Below are 22,742 nucleotides of genomic sequence, written 5' to 3' on the forward strand. Positions count from 1 at the left end.
GATCAGGGCAGGCGGAAGACAAGCGTAGTCAGGATCAAGCCGAGGTCGGGTAACAGGTAATCAATCAAGAAGTTTGCTGGCAGAGTCACAGGAACAACTGCTGACAAGCTGTGCGAACAGACAGCACTGATGTACTGTCAGGGCAGGTTTAAATAGGCCGCTTGGCGCCAATTGACGCACGCCACGCATGCGTAGAACCGTCCGCGTGAAGGTGCGCATGCGTAACCCCGTCAGCGGGAGGTCGCGCATGCGTACTACCGTCCGCATAGACCTGGTCAGAAGCGGACGCGCATGCGCGTGGTCTGATACGCGTCACGCTGGTTGGCGTGACGCCACAAAGTAAACAAACATGGCGGCCACCTCCGTGCTCGTGCCTCGTACTGGAACCCTGGCTGTGCCTACCAGGCGACAAGGATTCGTAAGTATGACATTGCCCCCCCCTCAAGGGCATCCTCTGGATGCCCCCAGGACTTGGCTTCTCGGGATGTCTTTGGTGGAACACCCTGACTAACCTAGGAGCATGAATATTGGTAGCTGGTTCCCATGAATTCTCCTCCACTCCAAAACCCTTCCATTTGATTAAATAATAAAGTCTCCTCCTGGTTATTCTGGAGTCCAGAATCTTTTCTACTTTAAACTCTTCTGCCCCATCAATCATGATTGGTAGCGGTGGAGGAGTAGTTCGGTTGAAGGAAGAGTCAGGGATCACTTGCTTAAAACATGACACATGAAATACTGGGTGAATCTTCATTGCTCCCGGAAGTTTCAATTTAAAGGCTACCACATTAATTCTCCTCTCGATCTGGAACGGGCCAATGTATCTTGGACCTAGTTTTTTAGAGGGACACTTTAGCTTGAGATTGTCTGTGGATAACCAGACTAAGTCACCAACCTGAAAATTAGGAGCAGCTGATCTCTTCTTATCCGCTTGAAACTTTGCTCTGGCCTGTGATTGCCTCAGAATCTCCTGTAATCTCCCAAAATTCTCAGAAAGGCTTGCTAATCTTGATTGGACTTCTGGTACAGCAGGATCAGAACGTAAGGTGGGCAGTATTGCAGGATGAAAGGCATAATTAGCATAAAAAGGTGTTTGTTTGGTGGATGTATGGATAGAGTTATTGTAGGCAAACTCTGCTGTAGCAAGCAGGGAGGACCAATCTTCTTGAGATATTGAAGTGAAGCAACGTAAGTATTGTTCTAAGGTTTGATTGGTACGTTCCGTCTGTCCATTGGATTGTGGATGATAGACTGAAGACTGAGAGAGGGTAACGTTGAGCTGAGAACAGAGTTCCTTCCAAAATCTCGAGGTAAATTGAACTCCTCTATCCGAGACAATATCAGATGGTAGACCATGGAGTTTCACTATATGCTTGAGAAAGGCGTCAGCGGTAGTGACAGCAGATGGAATACCCTTCATTGGAATAAAATGTGCCATCTTGGTAAACCGATCGATTACCACAAAAATTGTAGTATGTCCTTCCGAAGGTGGCAGATCTGTAATAAAGTCCATGGCTAACATATCCCAGGGTCGAGAGGGGACAGGTAACGGTGTCAACAACCCCCAAGGGCGGTGTCGAGGATTCTTAGAGCGGGCACAAATGTTGCAAGACGAAACAAAGTCTTTACAATCTGTAACTAACTCAGGCCAAAAAAAATTTCGTTGCAGCAGTTCTTGTGTCTTTGTTACCCCGAAATGACCCGCTAACTTGTTGTCGTGACATAATTGTAAGATACTCAATCGGAGTTCTGAGGGAACAAAGGTCCTATCCTCGAGGAAGAACACCCCCTCTCGTAATTGCAATTCCTTGGTAACATCAGCAGGTAATGAAGAAGATACTTGTTCAATCTGTTCCAGGAGCCCAGTTTGAAGTAATAGGAAATTCTTGGGAGGGAGAATAGTGTCAGGTCCAGTCAATTCTTTGGAAGATTCTACAAACATCCGGGATAATGCATCAGGCTTCCCATTCTTACTGCCAGGTCGGTACGTAACGTGAAAGTCGAAGCGGGAGAAGAATAGAGACCAGCGGGCCTGTCTTGGGCGTAGTCGTTTTGCAGTCCTCAGGTACTCTAAATTCTTATGATCAGTAAACACAGTTATGGAATGCAGTGCCCCTTCCAGTAAATATCTCCATTCCTCAAAGGCGGCTTTGATGGCTAATAATTCTCGGTCAGCGATGTCATAGTTTCTCTCAGCCGCATTCAACTTACGAGAGAAAAAGGCCACTGGGTGAAGCAAGTTCTTTGTTCCGAAACGTTGTGACAAAATAGCGCCCACAGCAAGTTCTGAAGCGTCCACCTCTAGTATAAAAGGTCGTGAAGGATCTGCATGTTGAAGAACTGGAGCTGACGTGAACAGATTTTTAAGTCTTTCAAAGGCTACCTGGGCCTTGGAAGTCCACCTAAAAGGTTGATGAGTGCTGGTAAGTTGTGTGATAGGAGCCACAATGGCCGAGAAATTGTGAATAAATCTTCTGTAGAAGTTTGCAAATCCGATGAAACGTTGCACTCCTTTTCTGTCTTTGGGAACTGGCCAGTCTAAGATAGCTGAAACCTTCTGTTCGTCCATCTTGATTCCTACCGATGAAATTTGTAAGCCCAGAAACTGGATGTTGTCCTGTTCAAAAGCACACTTCTCAAGTTTTGCATAAAGATTATGGACACGGAGACGAGACAGCACTTTCTTGACATGGCCTCTGTGTTCAGATAATGTAGCGGAAAAGATCAAGATATCATCCAAATACACTGCCATGAATATATCGATAAAGTCCTTGAAAATGTCATTGACGAAATGCTGAAACGTAGCAGGAGCATTGCAAAGACCGAATGGCATGACGAGGTACTCGAAATGTCCATAGCGAGAACGAAAGGCAGTCTTCCACTCGTCTCCCTCACGAATACGGATCAGATTATAAGCTCCTCGTAAGTCAAGCTTCGTGAAGATCTTAGCAGTTCGAAGTCTCTGGAACAAATCTGGTACAAGGGGTAATGGGTACCTGTTTTTGATAGTTATCTTATTTAATGCTCTGTAGTCCACACAGGGTCGTAAAGAACCGTCCTTTTTCCCTACAAAGAAGATCCCTGCTCCTGCCGGAGAGGTGGAAGGACGGATGAACCCTTTGCTTCAGTTCTCTTCAATGTATTGTTTGAGGATGATTGATTCAGGTTCAGAAAGAGGGAAGACTCTGCCAAAAGGAATCTCTGTTCCAGGATGCAACTCAATTGGGCAGTCATAGATGCGATGGGGAGGCAACGTATCAGCTGATTTTTTATCGAAGACATCCCTGAAGTCCTGATAGGCACTAGGTAGTAGAGGTTCCAAGGCTGAATTGAGACAGGCCAGTTGTCCCACTCGTGGCAAGCAGAACTGACGGCAATATTTAGACTGAAAAGTCACAGACCCTGAACTCCAATCAATGAGTGGATTGTGAGACCGGAGCCAAGGAACTCCCAGGATGACCGGGAAGAGAGGTGAAGGAATCAAGTCAAAGGTCAGGAATTCCTGATGATCTTCGGGAGTTATAATAAGTACAGGATAGGTCTCCGAGGTGATGGGTCCAGAGGCAAGGTGTGTCCCGTCCGCTAATTGGATGGGAAGAGGAATCTTCTTTTGACGGATAGGCAAATCAAGATGTTGTGCTAATTGAATGTCCAGAAAACATGAGCAGGCGCCAGAATCAATGATGGCCTTGACTTGGATAGTTCTGTCTGGGCCCTGTAATGACAGAAACAATGGAACATGAGTGGAGGAAGTACCTACAACCGGAGGTACTGATGACAGTTCACAGTCAGGCTTACCAGGAGGTCTTATTGGACAGTTGTTCCGGAAATGGCCAGCAGATCCACAGTACATGCATAGACGAGACTCTCGGCGGCGTTGTCGTTCCTCCATTGATAATGGAGATCTGGTTGCTCCCAATTGCATAGGTTCAGGTATATCAGAGCTACTGGCCCCCACAGAGTCAGATGGAGGTGAGGGCAGTGGAGGATGACTAAAGGCCGGTGGATTCCAGGCAGAACGAGTGGCACCAGACTTCTCAAGTCTTCTTTCCCTTAGACGTCTGTCTATTTGAGTGGAAAGCTGTATTAGTTCTTTTAGGGTCTCTGGAATACCCACTCGGGCCAGCTCATCTTTAAGCAGATCAGATAGTCCCAGACGAAATTGGAATTTCAATGCCGCATCATTCCACTGGGTGTCACCGCTCCAGCGGCGAAAATCAGAAATGTACTCTTCCACAGGCCTGCGACCCTGACGAAGATTCTGGAGAGCTGTCTCTGCGGAAGCTACTCGGCCTGGATCGTCGTATAGTTCTGCAAGAGCTTCAAACAAAGTAGCCACAGTGGTCAAAGCAGGGTCATCTTGATCACGGAGCTGCAAGGCCCATGCTTGAGGTTCACCTTGAAGCAGGGATATGATTGTTCCAACTCTAGCCACTTCAGTAGCATATGTTTTGGGTTGGAGAGAGAACATCAACTGGCAAGCTCCCTTGAAAGTCCTGAATTTACTCCGATCTCCGGAAAATCTTTCAGGAAGAGGTAATTTAGGCTCTGGAGGAGGAGCTGTGACCGTAACATTAGTTGGAACAACAGGAGGATTGATGGTAGGAAGATTCTGGATCTGTGTTTGTAATTGCAAATAGTTGCCTTGCACCTGCTGAACAGAGAGGCTGAGCTCGGAGACCAATTTGCAAAGAGTGTCAATATCAGACGGAACTCCAGTAGTGTTCATGTTGGCTGTCTGTTACTGTTACGCTTCACAAGGATGCTGTTGTTATGCTTCACAGGGATGCTGTTGACTTTACCACTGATGTCGAGACCACCCGGAGCACAGGTCTAAGTGACCACGGGTCTTCACCCACACTCCCTTGAGGGGAATGCAGGATCACACCCCCAGGAGGGGGATGTGGGACTTCGCTGCCTAGTGCCCGCCAGGTTGTGCTCCAAGAAGCCCCTACAGTGGCTCAGAGAACAGTGACACTGCAATGTGGAGTAAACAAGGTACAGAGTCCACAGGCAAGGCGAGGTCAAAAACAGTTCCAAGGTCAGGGCTGGCAGAGTTCAAGCGTGATGAGAAGACAAGCTGGGGTCGAGGCAGGCAGAGTACTTTCATGAACGGTAAGCAGGCTGAAGATCAGGGCAGGCGGAAGACAAGCGTAGTCAGGATCAAGCCGAGGTCGGGTAACAGGTAATCAATCAAGAAGTTTGCTGGCAGAGTCACAGGAACAACTGCTGACAAGCTGTGCGAACAGACAGCACTGATGTACTGTCAGGGCAGGTTTAAATAGGCCGCTTGGCGCCAATTGACGCACGCCACGCATGCGTAGAACCGTCCGCGTGAAGGTGCGCATGCGTAACCCCGTCAGCAGGAGGTCGCGCATGCGTACTACCGTCCGCATAGACCTGGTCAGAAGCGGACGCGCATTCGCGTGGTCTGATACGCGTCACGCTGGTTGGCGTGACGCCACAAAGTAAACAAACATGGCGGCCCCCTCCGTGCTCGTGCCTCGTACTGGAACCCTGGCTGTGCCTACCAGGCGACAAGGATTCGTAAGTATGACAGGTGGCAGTGAGACCAGATCGGCGCAGACGTCGGATCCGTGGTGAAGGAAAAAAATAAGACAGAGTCCATGATGGATTTGGTTTAGTGCTCTGCTGTGGATCAGTCCAAATCCATCGCAAGTGGGACCTGAGCCTTTAGTGTTTCTGTAGGTATATGTTTAAAGTGGATCTGAACTCTTGCACAGAACAGAAGGAAAACATAGAAAAATGCACCCTGTAAGTATTTAGAGAGTTTAGCCTGTCTAATTCCCTCTCATTTGTGTCTAATCACAAATTGTAATTTGATCTCTCCCCTGTGTCACATGACTGCCACGGCAGATAAGGCAGATAAGCCCATTTGAAAGTACAGGCTGTTAACAATATGTCTGCTTCCATGAATTAGGAAGTAGAAACACTGCAGATTTATTTTAGGATTAGTATCAGCTGTAACAAAGAAATGTATTTTTGTTTAAAGGTTATTATGCTGTTGTGTATCTTTTAAAGCAGAAAGGACGTTCTCGGTTCAGGTCCGCTTTAAATGGCAAGAATACTGATACAACTTCATAGATTTCAATATTCAAGTTACCTCCTTCCTCTATATTTCTGCTTTTTCTCACATCTCCAAATGGCCAGAGCCTGATCCGGAAGAGAACAATAGGAAGGAGGTTGAATGGCCCCCAAGCCACATCCCACAAACATCCTACACCAGTATTCTTTTCCGCACTAGCAAAACTCTGTGCATGAATTTAGTTTTATATAACACTGTAAATTGTTACCACCTTCTTCAGGTTTTGCTTGCTTGTTTGAGTGCTTTTTAGGGAGAATGTCCCTGGACTTCCTGTTTAGGCAGGGCACATTTCATCAATGGGGACAGAAATATTAATGGAAAGGTATTTTTGAAGGATAATGAGGCAGAACATTATTTTGAAAAGACAATAGCAATATGATCTCTATCTCTTGTCTACAAAACAAAACCCACAAAAATTTTAATTTCTTTATTCCCTGAAAGAGAATCAAAACTCACACTGTGCTTATCGAAGGCAATTTTTCCACAATTTTTTTTTAGCAGTATTTAGGCAATTTTATCTCTGAGACAAACAAACAAACAAAAAAAAAACCACTAACCCTTTCCTAGCTATCCTTGTAATAAACTAATACCACTATAGTTTAAAAAAAAACAGACGGTGAAAGTCCTGTAGTCATATGGCATTAGCAGGCTGGCCACTCTGCCATTATTGCACCTGTTACCATACACAAAGCTCATTCTACAATTTACTCATTCACTCCCCACCACCCCATCCCCCACCTACACTGTTCCCAAATGGGCAGTAGGGGTGTAATAACTGACACTCCCCTTTCCTCCTCCAGTGGATCCTGGGATTGGTGGACTGTGGGAGCGGAACCAGCTAGCCTGCCAATCACCTTCCTTCCTCTCTTTCTGAAGTGGTCAGTATGTAGGGATGGGTCAGTGTTAATAGAACTAGTAAACGTGGGAGGAGAACTTTGCCTCTTCTCAGAAGGCAGGAAAGCAGACAGTATTTTTCTTTTCTTTTTTTTTCTTCAGTTCTCTTGACCTTCATTGTGTATTTGATGTGAAAACAGATTAAATGTCTCTTTTGATAGCATCAAGCCTTTAGGCTGGCTCTGTGTTTCTACGCTTGTTGGAGAGACCAAACAGAATTTTACGAGGCTGTCTATCGCTATGCTGTAGAGCAGGGGTCTCAAACTCGCGGCCCGCACGCCATTTGCGGCCCTTGATACAATATTTTGTGGCCCTCGCTGCAAAAGCTTCCTTATAGTTTGCTTCAGTGCTCCCCAAGTAATCCGCCACATCCCCGCCGCTAAACGAGGGCTGCAGAGCCCCCAAATTGCCCGGGGGGCAATCCGCCGGCATTTCCTGGAAGGGTGCCACTCCCTCCTGAAGCTTTTAGCTTCACCTCTGCCCCTCCTGATGTCAATCGCCGCATGGATCGCCGCCTCTCTCTGTGAAGGAAGAGTGAGAGGGGCGGGCAGAGGCCGCGATTGACGTCAGGAGGGGCAGAGCTGAAGCTGAAAGTTCTGCCCCTTCCAGGAAATGCCGGCGGATTGCCCCTTGGGCGATTTTGGGGCTCTACAGCCCTTGTTTTGCGGTGGGGACACAGCAGATTACTTGTAATGGGAACACTGAAGCGAACTATAAGGTAAAATAGGCAAAATAGTTCGCTTCAGTGTGAATTTGATTTTGAAATAAAAATCAATGCAAGGGCCGGGGGGGGGGGGGGGGGGTGCGTGTGTTGCTGCCGATTGTGAAATCCCTTATGCGGCCCAATCTCATCCTGACTTTGCCTCCTGCGGCCCCCAGGTAAATTGAGTTTGAGACCCCTGCTGTAGAGGTACCGCAGAATGAGAGAGAACACAGGGGATGCCAAAGTCTCTAAGTGTGAGGCCTGGAACCCACTAGAGTGGGGGGGGGGGTTTAGCGTTTAAGGGGTGCTTTCAATCGCAAGCGATTTCCCTAAATGCCCTGTCAATGTAAATGGATGGGACAGATTCCACTAGAGCGATTGTGATTAGGCAAATCGCAATTGCAGGACATGCAGCATTTTGGGAGTGTTTCCATTCTAATGAATTAAATAGGAGCAGGAAATTCACTCCCAAAACGCTATCACAAATCGCATCCTCACAAGTTTGCCTCAGGTAGCAAAAAGTCTAGAAGCGGCCCTCCAAGTTACTGTATCTGTATTTGTCTCAATTTCCTTTATTTATATATGCTTATTATGCATTTTTCTGTATGTGGTTTCTGCACACCACGTATGTTTGTATGTAGGAAAACACGTGTTTTTTTACAGCAGCTAATGTAATTAATAGAGAAAATGCAGGCAGTGCTGTCAGTTTTTTTTTCTGCAAGGGAAAAATGCATTCAAGTGTGAACTAGCTCATTAACATTGGGTCTCAGTTTTTCTTTGCTGAAAACGCGCACAAAAACAGACAAGAGTACTCCCTTTGTTTAGCTCATATATTTTTGAAAATCACTTTCCCCAGACTCTTTCAGCCAGGTGCTCCACTCGGGTAGTTTTTATGAGCACCCGGCTGTCATCGGCTCACCTCCTCCTATGCAGTAAGCAGAGTTGTGCAGAAAAGCACCGACCCTACATTCTCTCATCTCGCCCCACCCAGCTTCTTTTCCATGCTACCCGGCTACTTTTCCATGCCACCTGGCTGGAAAAAAATTCTGGGGAGAACACTGTTGATATATATTTATAATATATAAGTTTCTATTTTAATTGTTTGCATGCATATGACCTATGTCAGTATAATGACTCTGTTTAACACATTAGTGCTAAATAGTTCAGCACAGCCCTGCTAGACTCCCAGCCCTTTCCATACACTAGTAGACCCATGGCTCCCTCTCTTTCCAGGTGCCTGCCATTATCCATGGAGCTAGCATTGCATAACCGTTGCCTAGTCTCAGACATGCTAGGTATGTGACAAGCAAATGTAAATGCTAGCCTTAGTCTATGTAAGCTCGGACCAGCTGGAACTAGTTAGTAGCAATGCAGTCTTAGCTCCAAGAATAGTAACATTCACCTGGAAATAGAGGAGGCAGCACAGTCTACTATGCTCCAGAAAAGGGCTGTGGGAGCGGTTATACTAGCAAGGCAATGTTGAACTCACCAGCACTAGCTCTACTTTGTTCTTCTTTTAATTTCAGACAAGTTCTGAGAACTTGCAAAGCTCTTAACACATAAAATGTTGGTACCACGAGTGAATTGATGATTTAGAAGGAAACTACTTAGTTCTCTTGCTACCTCTGAAGTAAATCAGTATGTTTCACTGATTTTGAAGGCAAGCATTGACTGGTACTATACCTGGATGCATTGTACAATAATGGTTACATTGGGGGCAGATCAGGTGATAGAGCAGAGGAATACTGCATTGAAAAACACAAAATCACAAAAAATGCCAGGTTTAATCAATTCCAGTAAACCTTCGCTGAAATCTGACTGGAGTAAGTTGTACAGTGTGGAGCAACAATCAGTACTTCCAATCAACATTTTGATTGCGGGGTGTGCGTTGTGCGGAAGATCCGCCCCAAATGCCAGTCTGACAAGGAGAGATGGACCGTTTTAAATACATGACAGCCTTGCCTGTAGGTAATTTTGAGTTATAAACAGGAAGTGTAAGGGAGCAAACACACATCCAATTTTGATAGGCCAATCACTGACCAATTTTACCACCTCCAGGAAAGCTCTCATACCAACTGGTCAATCAAAACTGGGATGTGTTATTTTCTTTTTTCATAAATAATTGTTTTTCCTATTTTAATACTTCGCTTCACCTTGACTGTTGGGTTTCCATGGAAAAAATAAGCTCCACTACTGCCTCCTCACTCAGGAAAGCTATAAAAGAATGACATTTTCCTTCATAGCTGGTTTTCTAAGCCTCTGATTGGCTGTTAACAGTCAAGTGAACATTCAGATTTCACAGCAAACAAAATAATGGGGAAGGGAAAACTTACTAAAAGAAGAAAAAAAAATCATAATTTTTAACAAAACAGAGGCGGAGAACATTCCATTCTGCCTCCTCTTTTATTATAAATATATAGCCTTCAGGTGAAGTCGCAAATGGAAAAGTGCCATGTTTAGAAATTGCTATAATTGAAGCCTCAGATGGAAGCTGCATACAAATCCAGAACAGTGAACCTATTCATCCTCACAGTGGATGATGTCATTAGTGTGCACCCCAAGAGTCTGAAATAAAATGTTGCATTCCCTGTCCTGTAGAAGCGATAAGATGTATGCCAAAGAAACATTATTAGGGGTTCTCAAATTCTAATTCCATTAAGGTTTGCTCAATGCTAGGCTAAACGTGAAAAATGGGTTACATGTTTAAGCAATATAGTAGAAATTGGCAAAATGTTTCAAGCCACTTTATTGGTGAGGACTGGGCCGTGGGACAGAAAGACATCTACCCCTTGGTATTGGAGGTACTGTAACTGTTTTGGAGTCTACCTGTCGCTCTAACCTTATTTGTTGATTAAATACTTGGCAAGTGTCTGCAGTTTCAGAAATCTCTCCTCAGTTCCTCCTCCATGTCTGACACTGCTGTTTTATCAGTGACTAGATAACAGGTCAAGGAGAGAGGTAGCAGAAGAGAAGACATGAGTAGAGTCACCTGTAGCCATGGACACAAGCTGACTATAGGAGTAATAGATCAGGTTAGTGTCACAGGTGGGCCACAGAGCAGTTGGAATCCGGACAATCTCACACCAAAAGCAGTAAAATATGGCCCTATCCAGCCTGGTACACACGGGCTGTAGCCAGAGTGGGATCAGTACTCAATCCATTGAATGACAGTGTAGGGCCAAGGTTGTACAGAAATGTTGCTAGCCTGTTGCTATGCAGGGGGCAGGAGAGCTGATGGAGTCACGCATAAAGGAGCGTACATGGTGTGCAGGGTGAGTGGGGAATACAATGCCCTCGGTCAGTCAATCCACCAGGCTGATTGCTGGCTGGGAATACAAGGGAGATCAAGGGCCGCTGTACACACCAGATTTTAAGCAGAGGTGCCCCTGAAAGGCTGACAACCATCTAGTGTGTGAACAAGGCTTCAACCCCAGCCAGCAGTGAAGTGGACCATGTCAAATACAACAATGCATGGGATCTACTGCAGGAGGTCAAACAAAACTGGACTAGAAAGCTAAGACACATCGTGTGGGCACTGGAAAGCTGGAGTACTGTTGGGGAAAGTGGAAAATGGGGTTACACAATGGGCGCGTTGGAAAATTAGGATACATTACAACAAGGAAACTGTAAAACATGAAGCACACAGTGAAGAACACTGAAACGTGGTACACATATGGGTGGCACAGGAACTTCGGCAAGCTACACCTGTAATATGTGGCCAGAACCACTTTCTGACACTCCCACTTCAACCCACCTTTCCTCAACGGCCACAAGATTGTGTTTGCCAATCGAGCCATATCAACTGGCATGTTTAAAACAGAATAAAATGTCACCTGGCACCTGCACATTCCTCTCACTACAGGGTGGCAGAAAATAACAGCAATGAAACTGTGACGTCACATCCCTGAAGTACTACCTGTTCTAGCATATCCTGTCAGCTAAAAGCAGGCAGCACCATGCGCGTCTCCAAGGACTACATTACACGAAGGAAAGTAGCATCGGTTGGTTTATTCACAACAGACCTCAATAGAAAGGACATCCGTATGGAGTAATGAATGCAAGCAGCTGAATTATTGAAGCAGGGCAATTGTACTCCTGTGCTAATGACATTATAACTGGAGTCAGGTGCAGCTCACAGCACTCTCCCCACCTCTGGGATCAGGGCTGGATTGTCTGCCTCTGTTCAGGGATGAGAAAATTAACAAGCAGGATTTGGACAGAGTTATGAGGTGTCAAGTGAAGAGCAGGTAGCTGTATGCTCTCTGGGGTGGGGCGACACTGCTGGCAAGTCACTGACAGGAGAGATAAATGGACTTATTCAGGAAGGCGGTACTAGGATGATGTACAAAGCGCTTAAGTAAGATCACTGAAAGATTCATTTTGATAGGTCGCTTGGGGGTAGCTGCACTTTGAACATCACCATTGTTCTCTGAGCTAGATTGTGGGGGTGAGATATTGTGTTCTATGTTCCCTCACCGTCTGGACTGTAAGCTTGACTGGCATTGTCCTCTACTGCTCTTGTGTCATAATTTCTTTGTATCATGTATGCAGGTTTGCCATTTTCAACACATGTACAGTGCTGTGTAACCCAGCAGCTCTTTATAGGTAAAATATAATAGTCACACCACAGACAGATATGACTAAGCCGAATGCTGAGGCTTGTAGTCCCTTATTGCTTGTACATGCAAAACACTAAATAGTCTAACCTAATCTGCATTAGGGCCTAGTTGCCAGCAATTTTAAAATAAAATTATGTTAAGCTCACTGTTATTATTAGTTTTAAGTACAATTATGAAATGTTGATTCTCAGATTGCTGAGTAAGTAATCTCTCTTCTTCTGATTTCTGCTCACATAGCTCCTGAATGAGGAAAGTCAGGGCAATGCACTTCTAGATTCACCTTTGAGGCCTCTTTCAGATGGGAGGCTGAACTGCACACTTGCTGAGCAGTTCAGCATCCTGTTTGCTGCTCGTCAGTGCAATTCAGGTGCAATTTAATTGTAGACGAATTGCAGCGGTAGTGACGCCACACGTGTCACCACTGACATGCGGTGGTGTTACAGGACGGCAGATAACTGTGACGTGTTGAGTCTGAGTATGGCTGCGGCCCCGCTAAGATCTGACTGCATTGGCGGCGCGTCTGTCTAGCGCCGACACTGAGCGCTAACAAGCTGGAGAGCAGCTGACAGGCAGTGAATTCACCGCAGGTCAGCTGCCGGTCTGAAATAGTCCTTCATGTTACATCTTAGCAAAAAAAAAAATTCTCTTCAACCTATCTCCTGTGCTTGTCATAAGAGTCTAAGGGGTGATACACTGATCAAGTTTTTCAATAGATTTAACATAATCATCAGATCTAATAAAAATCTATTGAAAATATGACATTATTCAATCGATATACTGATTAAATATAGATCCAACAAGCCAGTTCGTTTGGGCAATAGAGACGGTGGTGCCGGCGGGAGGGAGAGAGGCCCTAGGCAGCTGCAGTGTGCAATCGGTACACTATTTCTTAATGCATGGTAGAGCAAGAAGCAGTACAAAGCTTCTAGCTGCAGAGGTCAGATCAATAATAGACAAGATTTCTGCTGACATTGGGAAATGGTTAGCAGTGCTGTTTGACGTATCCTTTGGTATAACACAATGCATCCTGTGCCATATACCGGTAACATGCGCATTAACAGTTGCAGTTAAACATACTTTGTATGTACTGTATGCAGCACCGTATGTATCGCACCATACGCATGATGCACCATGCAACTTTTTCCTTCTGTTGCGTTTCCGATTCTGTTTTTTACAGGGAACTTAACGCCACAGTGTAAAACGAATCTAACAGTGAAACTACACTTACAATGTTGGCTCTTAACTAACACTAGTCTTCTCAGATAAACAGGTCTAACATGCTCTTAACTAACACTAGTCTTCTCAGATAAACACGCCTAACATGCTCTTAACTAACACTAGTCTTCTCAGATAAACACACCTAACATTAAACTAACGATACAATCCCATGGATGAACCATCATCGGAAATCAAATGTTATGATCAATAGTAACGCAGTGCCCACTAACAGATGACAAAATGCTAACCAATTCGATCAGATCGATGGGATCCATAAGGAAAAAACCGATTGATTCAGTTAATCTGAATGAATTGGATAACAAGCCAACTGATTGTCCAGGGGACTGTATTGTTAAAGTGGACCTGAACTCTTGCACAGGACAGAAGGTAAACATAGACAAACGCACCCTGTATGTATTTAGAGAGTTTAGCCTGTCTAATTCCCCGTCATCTGCGACTAATCACAAGTGTAACTTGATCTCTCAGCTGTGTCCGCTGGCTGCTTCAGCAGAGCAGCTAATTTGCAAACACAGGATGTTAACCCTATGTCTGCTTCCATGAAAGCAGGAAGTAGACACACTGCATAGCAGGATTTGAATAAGCTGTAACAAAGAAATGTTTTTCTTTAAAGGTCATTATGCTGTTGCTTATCTTTTACAGCAGAGAGGAAGTTTTGATTTCAGGCCTGCTTTAATTGCCCCCCGTTGGGCCCCTTTTATTCTTAATCAGTTGCTCTCAGTTTAAACTGAAAGAAAACTGATTTTCAAAGTAATGCCCATGTTTTCCTATGACATAGTTCACACTAAGGCTCCCTGCAAATCCGTTTTGCGATTCCGATTTTCCCTGAATACAATCAACAGAAAGACGGAGGAAAAAACGCAGCATGCAGTAACGATTAAAAATCGGAATCGGATGTAAAAATCGATAGGGAATCGGAATCGCATGAAGTGTGCAGGAAGCCTAAACGCGTTTTAACTGAAATCTTTTTCACAATGCACTGCTATGGAAAAAATGCATACTAACGCGTTCTAACACATACTAACGCATGCCAACTGATTAAGTGTAAAAGAGCCCTTATGCTTATAATGCTAACACAACACTCACATTAGTCTTATGCTGGGTACACACGATGTGTTTTTTCAGTCAATTTTCCGTCCGATCGATTTCCGATTCGATTCTGTTATCTTTTCTTATCTATTTTCATTCACTTCTATGAGAAATCGATCAGAATAACAATCGAAAATAAGATCGGACATATCGGAAATTATCAAACCATCTACCTAACACAAAATTGTATGGTGTGTACCTAGCATAAACCATCCTAAAATACACTTACTTCATAACGTAATGTTTCTGTCTGTATCAAGAAAATATACATTATGGCCCCAGATCCTTAGGCATCATTACAATATACATTTTATTACCTTTTTCAAGTGTTGTATTACTTAAATTCCTATTATAATGGCCCGATTTAATAATTCTGAATCCTCCACAAGGCTTGATTTGTAAATGATAACCTACAGAGAAAAGAGGTCTGTTGTGATAGAATCAGCCATACCAAAACCAAGGGACATTTCCAGGAAAAGGAATTTCCAGGTACAAATAAGCCATATCTGGGACTGTCTATGCAGTGATCAGAGACAGCTGGAGGCTATGGCCAAGTGGAATGCTGAGTATTGTGGTTCCATAACTTTTACAAATATCAGGAAACAAGTGAACAAAGGATGCGGAGTTCATCACTGCTACATGCACACAAGAAAGGGTATTTATAAGGGGTAATTAGTGTACCTGGAAATCTGACATACTGAGACTTGTAGTTCTTCAGCACTTGCAGATCCCATACTAGTTCCCCCATTCTACATCTTATATACATACATTTATAGTCATTAGACAGTTACAAGAAGACTTGGTATCTAAGCTACAGATGAGCATTTCACATGCACTGTGCTGAGTATCCAGTGCAGAAATAATACACACAGATAATGATGTGCCCATTCATAGCAAGGATCTCAGTAGAGCAGAGACAGCTGACAACTTGGCCAAGATGTTCTGCAGCAGCTGAGGGTCTCTAGCGATCAGGTACGGCTAGAGATCACCACACCATGGTGCCCTCTACACTCACCGATCTGCCGGAATGTCTCCTCCAGGAACTCCTGCTGAACATGTCCAGGCTGCCTGGGGGAGGGGCGCTCCTTGGTGACTGCTGAGTCCCCGGTATCCCTGATGTCTCGCTTGCCTGAGCTCTGTATGTAGTAGCCGCTTGTGTGAGATCAATGAGCCGGAGTTTGGAGCAGGGTTTCCGTGTCTGTAGCTCCACCCTGCCTGCTGGGGACATGAGAGGAGGGGGAGACCTGAGGCTGGAGGGTTACCCCTCAATGTATGCACGTCACTGGCACTGCTGGAGGGGAGTGGGTGGCTGGTGCACATTGTACAGCTCTGGGCACACTCTGTAATCTGACATACTGAGACTTGTAGTTCTGCAGAACTTGCAGGCCCCATACTAGTTCCCCCATTCTACATCTTATATATACATACATTTATATTCATTAGACAGTTACGCCAAGATAGAATCAGCCATACCAAAACCAAAAGACATTTCCAGGAAAAGGGATTTCCAGGTGCAACTAAGCCATATCTGGGACTGTCTATGCAGTGATCAGAGACAGCTGGAGGCTATGGCCAAGTGGAATGCTGAGTATTGTGGTCCCATAACTTTTACAAATATCAGGAAGGTTCACCAATATCAGGTTACGCCAAGACTTAGTAGTATCTAAGCTACAGATGAGCTTTTCACATCCACTGTACTGAGTATCTGGTGCAGAAATAATACACACAGATAATGATGTGCCCATTCATAGCAAGCATCTGAATAATATTAAGAGCAGAGATAGCTGACAACTTGGCCAAGATGTTCTGCAGCAGCTGAGGGTATTACTACTATGCAGTGCACATATAGAGCAGTGTTGCCAACAGTAAATTTACTAACTGTCAGTAAAAAAAGTCAACAAATCTGGGCTGTCAGTAAAGTCCATGAAAAAATGTGTGGTGTCAGTAAAAAAACCTCTCTCTTTCCCAGAAGATCACAGCACCTACTGCTTATCAGTTCACGTGTCACTCTGGAATGTACACTGCTCTAGCTAAAGATGGCCATACATCTGTAGACTTGGTGGCCGATCAACCATCAGATAAGACAATTATTATTGATATTATAAAAATCGGTGCCACCAAGAGCATGCCCAGTTGACAATCAAACCAATTTCGGGCCGAAATTGGTTGCATGTATCGATCGCATGTATCAATCGGTCATGCTGGAAAATCTCAGGTTGGCATGCTCCCCCTCCAGATGCCGTGCTTTTTCACCTGTCCGGTGTCCGCCACTGCACTTATTCGAGTATGTGGTTGCCGGTGTTTTGCACGTAAGGGTGCATGTGTGAAATATTTCATTTAATTTCAATAATAGTAGATGTCAGTAAAAAAAGTGTTCTGTCAGTAAATTTTTTGTGCTTTGTCAGTAAAAATGTATTTCTGAGGTTAGCAACACTGATACAGAGGTGTTTATTACCAGCATAGCACCAATGAAAAGCTAACAAGATGGATGAAGGAGGGTCCCTAGTGGGCCCTTCTGTCTCCAAGGGCCCTGGTGTGATCGCTACCTCTGCATCCCCTATTGCTACACCACTGTGTACACCCCAGTACTGAGTAACCAGAGATGTCCCTATTTGTCAGGTAGCTAGAGGTGTCCCCCAGTAAATGCCCCGGTATTAGGCAGACACCCCAGGATAGGGAGCCTGATATACCTCCAGTATTATGCTAGGTACACACCATACACTTTTCTGGAAGATTTACCCGCCAGATCGATTATTTTCAACATGTCCAATCTGAATTTTGATAGATTGTTCGATCTTCCAATTTTTTTTTATCGTTTTTCTGATCGATTTTTGTTCAGTTGAAAATCAATTGAAAACACGATTAAAACAAGGATCAAAAAAATCGATCGGAATTCAGATCGGACAGGTTGGAAATAATTGATCTGGCAGGTAAATCTGCCAGAAAATTGTATGGTGTGTACCTAGCATTAGGTAGGTACCTAGTATAGGTAGCAGATGTGCCTCCCAGTATAGGTAGCCAGCAGACTCCCCAGATTGAATTATCCCACCCCTAGCATAGGAAGCAGATGTGTCTCCAGTATTAGGTAGTTCCCCCAGTATAGGTAGCAGATATGCCCCCAGTATTGGGCATGTCCCCTCATCATAGGTAGCAAATGTGCTTCCCCTCCCCCTCCCTATGCAAAAAGAGCATAGCCAAGAGGTTACTCACCTTTATGGTTACAGTGGTGTCTCTCAACATATGACCCACCTGTATGTGCTGGCAAGTCACATGAAGAGTCACACCAATGTAGCCATGGAGACAGGAGGGTGGATGCGCTGCTGAAGCGAGAACCCAATGCTGGAATGCCGAGAGATGAATTACCTTTTGCCGGGAACCAAGAATATGTGATGTTCTGAGCATATTAGTGCTTTATCTGTGCTGTCAGAGAAGACACATTGCAGTTGAACAGCAGCAGCTCCCCTGAAGAATAATTGGAAGCCAAAACACTTGTATCTAGCTGAACAAATATTGCTGACAACAGGACAGTGTTGCAAGATCATTGGGTTATTGGAGTTAAGTGGAGTGGAGTTGACATGGAGTTGAATGAACCAGATTTTACATCACAATCACACAGCTGTAATTTGCATTTCAAGCATAAAATTTAACTTCTTAAATTGAAAATAAGAATGTGAGGCCCCAAAAAAATTATTTTTACCATTACTCCTATACATAGAGGAAACATGACAGGAGTTAAAAAAAAGTTGGGTACTCACCTCAGCTGTGGGAGCCTCTGGATGGTAAAAAAAGCTTCCCAGATACTCTTACAGCCCACTGTTCCAACACAGGCTCCCCCTTTACCTATTTGACAAAATTTGTTGAAGAGGTCTATTCTGGCCACACCTGTGGATGAGTACATCCAAACTGGGCATGCTTGTATAAGATGAGTGCATCCCATGCAGAATAAAGTGCTTGTTCACTACTTTTTTCCTCCATGCAATAGTGCTTTGTTCTATAACTGGCCATGTTCGGACCTTACTCCCAAATGCCCAGTCCGGATGTGCTCCTTCATGGCCGGGAGCGTGGCTGGAATATGTAGAGGTAACCTGCACTGAAATTGTGGACTCTATTCAGGAAGAATCTGGACCATGTAAGAACTATGATTAGAGAAAGTGTCACACCACTAAAAGGAAAAGAAAGGTTGGGTACTGAAAGGCTATACTAGTAGTAATTAAGTGGTTACACCACACCTACCCCCCCCCCCCCCCAAAAAAAAAAAATACATCACTTACCCATATCTGGGGCTTCTTACAGCCCCCCATAATCTTCTTGGCCCCTCCTTTTAAGCCTCCCTTCCATCATGCTGCTGTCAACTTTCATAAAAAGCTGCATCCGGGCACAGTTCCAGCTACTGTACATGCTCTGTCTATCTGCGCGCCCCCTGGATCTTGCTTCAGAGGGACTGTGCATGACAGCTGTGGCCTGGCCAGGAATGTTCTGTGCATGCGCAGAACAAGGAGTCACATGGAATGAAAATACATGCACGGTAGCTGCAACTGAGCCCATTCACAGCTTTTTAAGAAGTGGCGACAGCAGCACAACAAAGTGAAGGCTCATGGAGAGAACATACAACCTCCATGTACTGCATATAGTCAATTAGCCATAATTTAAACCCGGGACTAACCACTTACCACCATGTTGCCTGAGATTGCTTACCACTTACAACTCTGCCTGAATGCACGAGAGGCAGGAGACAATACATTTGACTCTATCTACAGTATGGTAAAGCCTTTGCTTCAGTCCCAGCACTCCTAGTTTCTTCCTCTATACATTTTTTCCAAGTCATGTTTGGTTGGCCTAGCTTTCGAGAAACTTAGTGGTCCAATCCCAAAGCTCCATCTTGTTTGCACATGGTAGGTCCTATCCTATAACACTTCCTCATTTGAATCTCAGTTGATGTGAACCAATCTTCATTGTTTATAGTATTATTATTTAGTGTTTATATAGCACTGACATCTTCCGCAGTGCTGTACGGCCTCAATTCACTAACCTTAACTCCTGTCTTTAATAACTCTTCTGAGCTGTTTTACAGTTATCACCATGGTGATATAATTGTGATAACTGTAAAACAGCTCAGAAGAGTTATTAAAGACAGGAGTTAAGGTTAGTGAATTGAGGCCTTTAAAATTGTCTTGTCACTTAACTGTCCCTCAGAAACTGACGAGCGTAGCACCTGTCTCATATAATTCAGTTTTAATCTTATGACAGCTAGGAGATGTCACACATGGTGCATTGTTTTTTAATAGATTAGACATTAGCTCCAGCAAAAATATTGAATCTCATGAAACTCATCGATATTTGATCAATATCTATGGATCAGACATGCCCACTGCTCATATAATCGAGTGTGGCAGGACAACAGGTGGGGTAAGATATGTGTGCGTGTGTGCGTGTGTTAATGGTGGATGCATTTAAAAAAAATGGATTTAAAAATAGATACTTACATCAGTAGTGTGAAGCATCTGGCTAATCCAGAGGCTACCTCAATCCTCTTAGGCTAGGTCCACACTAGACACAGTTGCAGGACGGACACTGCAGTCCGGATCCGGGGAAGATTAGGGGAAGTACCCACCGTACTGCAAACTGATGAAAGTGCATCAGTTTTGCATCAGTTTTGCATCAGTTTCCGTTCAGGTTTTTCCCTGACAGAAAATGTCTCTATCATTAGGAAGGAGTGGGAGGATTTTTTGGGCCAATCATAAAGCTCAGGCTATCCGTTTTAACATCAGTTTTTTGCCTGTGAAGCTGGAGATGCGTTTTCTCATTGCTTTCACTACCCCTGCGTGTATCCGTGGCCCTGATCCGTTGCGTGAAAATGCAGCAGATCCGGACCTTCCGTTCAGGTTTTGAAAACGGGTCCCCGCAAACGCAGACGGATCCGTTTTTTACTTGGGTGAGGCTGGCTGCTACTTTGAACATTAGTATCCGGGACTCCGTTTTTCATCAGGTTTGAAAAACGCAGCCACGGATACGTTTCCGGACCTAGTGTGGACCAGCTCTTACACCCGACCATCCCGCTAAACATATTTGACAATGGTTAGTTGAATATGCTTCTCGAGTCGTGGCCACACTGCTGCCATGTACAAGCTTATTCATACTGGACGTGCGTGAGTAAGGTCCACGCATGCCCAACCCACTCCTGCACAGTTTTTTTCCTGCAGTATGGTTAAGCTCATACTCGGACGGGAGCACGGCTACAAGAAGAAGAGAGTCCTGGGTAGTAGTGGTGGACTTGAGGAGAATCTGAGAAGCCTCTGGACCATCCAGAGGCTTCCCAGTACTGAGGTAAGTATTCTATTTTAACCCTTTATTCCTTGCAGGTTTGATTTAAACTTTTTAAAGGGTATTTTAGTGTAAAGAATATGTCCAGTTTAACTTACCTAGGACTTCTTCTAGCCCCCTGTAGTGGTCCTGGTCCCTCGCTGTCATCCTACACTGCTCCCTTCAGCAGTTGTGCCCGTCCCGGGCCGCGCACCTCCTCGATCGCTCCCGTAACTGGAAGTGTTTGTGCATGCACAGTTGCAATTTTACGAACGGCGCAAGCACAGAAGGCTAATGGCCATGTGGCCACTTATGCATCTTTGGAAGAACACAGCGGCTGAAGGGAGCAGCGCGGAATGATGGCGTGGGACCAGAACAACTACAGCTGGCTAGAAGAAGCCCAAGATAAATTAAACTGGAATTTTTTTTACACTTTAAATTTCCTTAAAATTCCATTTAATTTCCTTTAATTCCATTATGGCCACAGTTTGGCCATTATTTGTAGTCTTCGTGAGAAAAATAGTGTCCTATATTTTTGCTTCTGCATTAAGGACTCACAGGCGCAGTACAATACCGATGACATGGGTGGGTTTATGTGTTGGCACTCGCCCACACATGTGCAGAAGGCGTCGACACATTGGGGGTCGGCAATCCTTACAGGCTGCCAGGGGGACCTTGGGGAGGACCAGAGCTGCGCTGAGTGACACAAATGGAAAAAGCCCCAGGTAAGTAAAACTATTTTCTTTATTTTTGACTTGTCCTTTAATGTCTTCTCAAATTAGTTTCGCCACATTGCACCAAGGCTGCCTTTCACTGAATAGCGATTTGATTTTGACGAAGGTGTTATTTTACCTGCCCACAAAAAGTATACGTTTTGCAAGGGATCGTACTAATGTCGACATGGTACACAGCGATTCCTGTACAGAACATTCTTATTATACTGTGTTACCATAACAGCCACAACACTGATGTGTGAATGGTGGTGTTATCTTGTACCTGCTATGCAGTGACATTTCTGTGGTTTTAATAATAATTCTATGAGTTCTTTCATGTTGCTTCTGAACGGCGGCTCACATTGAAAATAACCGGGGCTGGAGGAGCATGGTGACACACTGCAGATAAGGGGCAGAGTACTGCAATATGAACTGTATGCTGAAACAAATCCTGGGAATGGAGACAAACAGATTGCTACGTAGGAGAAGGAAGCCCGAGCCAAGTCATCACCAAGGACTAATCGCACTTCGTGAGGTTCCATAATCATATTTGTCTTGGCTTTGGTAAAGAAATATAGAATTTTTTGGCATTGTTTTCCTATGATGGACATGAAAGGATAATTAGGAATCACAGTTAAAGGCGAATGCCTGAGCATAAAGCAAATCTAGGCCTAGGACGTACTACATAATGTATATTATTATCAGACACACTACATGCCTACTGCAACCTAAATGTTATTATATTAATGTATTTGTACAGTGCTGACGTCTTCCACAGTGCTCTACAGAATATATTGTCATGTTACAAACAGAGCCGGTTCTCTCATGAAGCAAGGTGAAACATTTGCGTCGGGAGCAGCATGTTTGTACTGTGTGTTTACACTAACACATTGTAGTCAGAGTAAGAGGAGGAGCGAGAAAAGAGCGAGGTGAAGAGGTCATCATTGGGGAAAAGCAGCTTGTTGTACTGTGTGAGGAGTCTGAGAGTGAGTGAGGAAGGGGGGAGGCAGGAGAGCAGCAGTGTTTCATTTGACTTGCACAGCAGGAGGGAGGAGGTGGCACTGCTGTCCTGACTGAGGAGGAAT

General features: G+C 44.6%; 1 protein-coding gene across 2 annotated transcripts in view; it reads right to left on the minus strand.

The window, feature by feature from the left end:
* Positions 1 to 16,393, minus strand: part of PRICKLE2 (prickle planar cell polarity protein 2) — a 500,639-nt gene extending 484,246 nt beyond the window's left edge. Inside the window, exon 1 of one of the 2 annotated variants that reach the window (XM_068253797.1) lies at positions 15,660 to 16,393. In XM_068253797.1, the coding sequence (XP_068109898.1) occupies positions 15,660 to 15,872 (213 nt within the window). In that variant the 5' untranslated portion in view covers positions 15,873 to 16,393. The remainder of the gene's footprint in view (positions 1 to 15,659) is intronic. The other variant, XM_068253798.1, reaches the window with a different exon arrangement.
* Positions 16,394 to 22,742: the final 6,349 nt, after the last annotated feature.

This window comes from Hyperolius riggenbachi, chromosome 9 (genome assembly GCF_040937935.1).
Source record: "Hyperolius riggenbachi isolate aHypRig1 chromosome 9, aHypRig1.pri, whole genome shotgun sequence".
Taxonomy (NCBI): Eukaryota; Metazoa; Chordata; class Amphibia; order Anura; family Hyperoliidae; genus Hyperolius; species Hyperolius riggenbachi.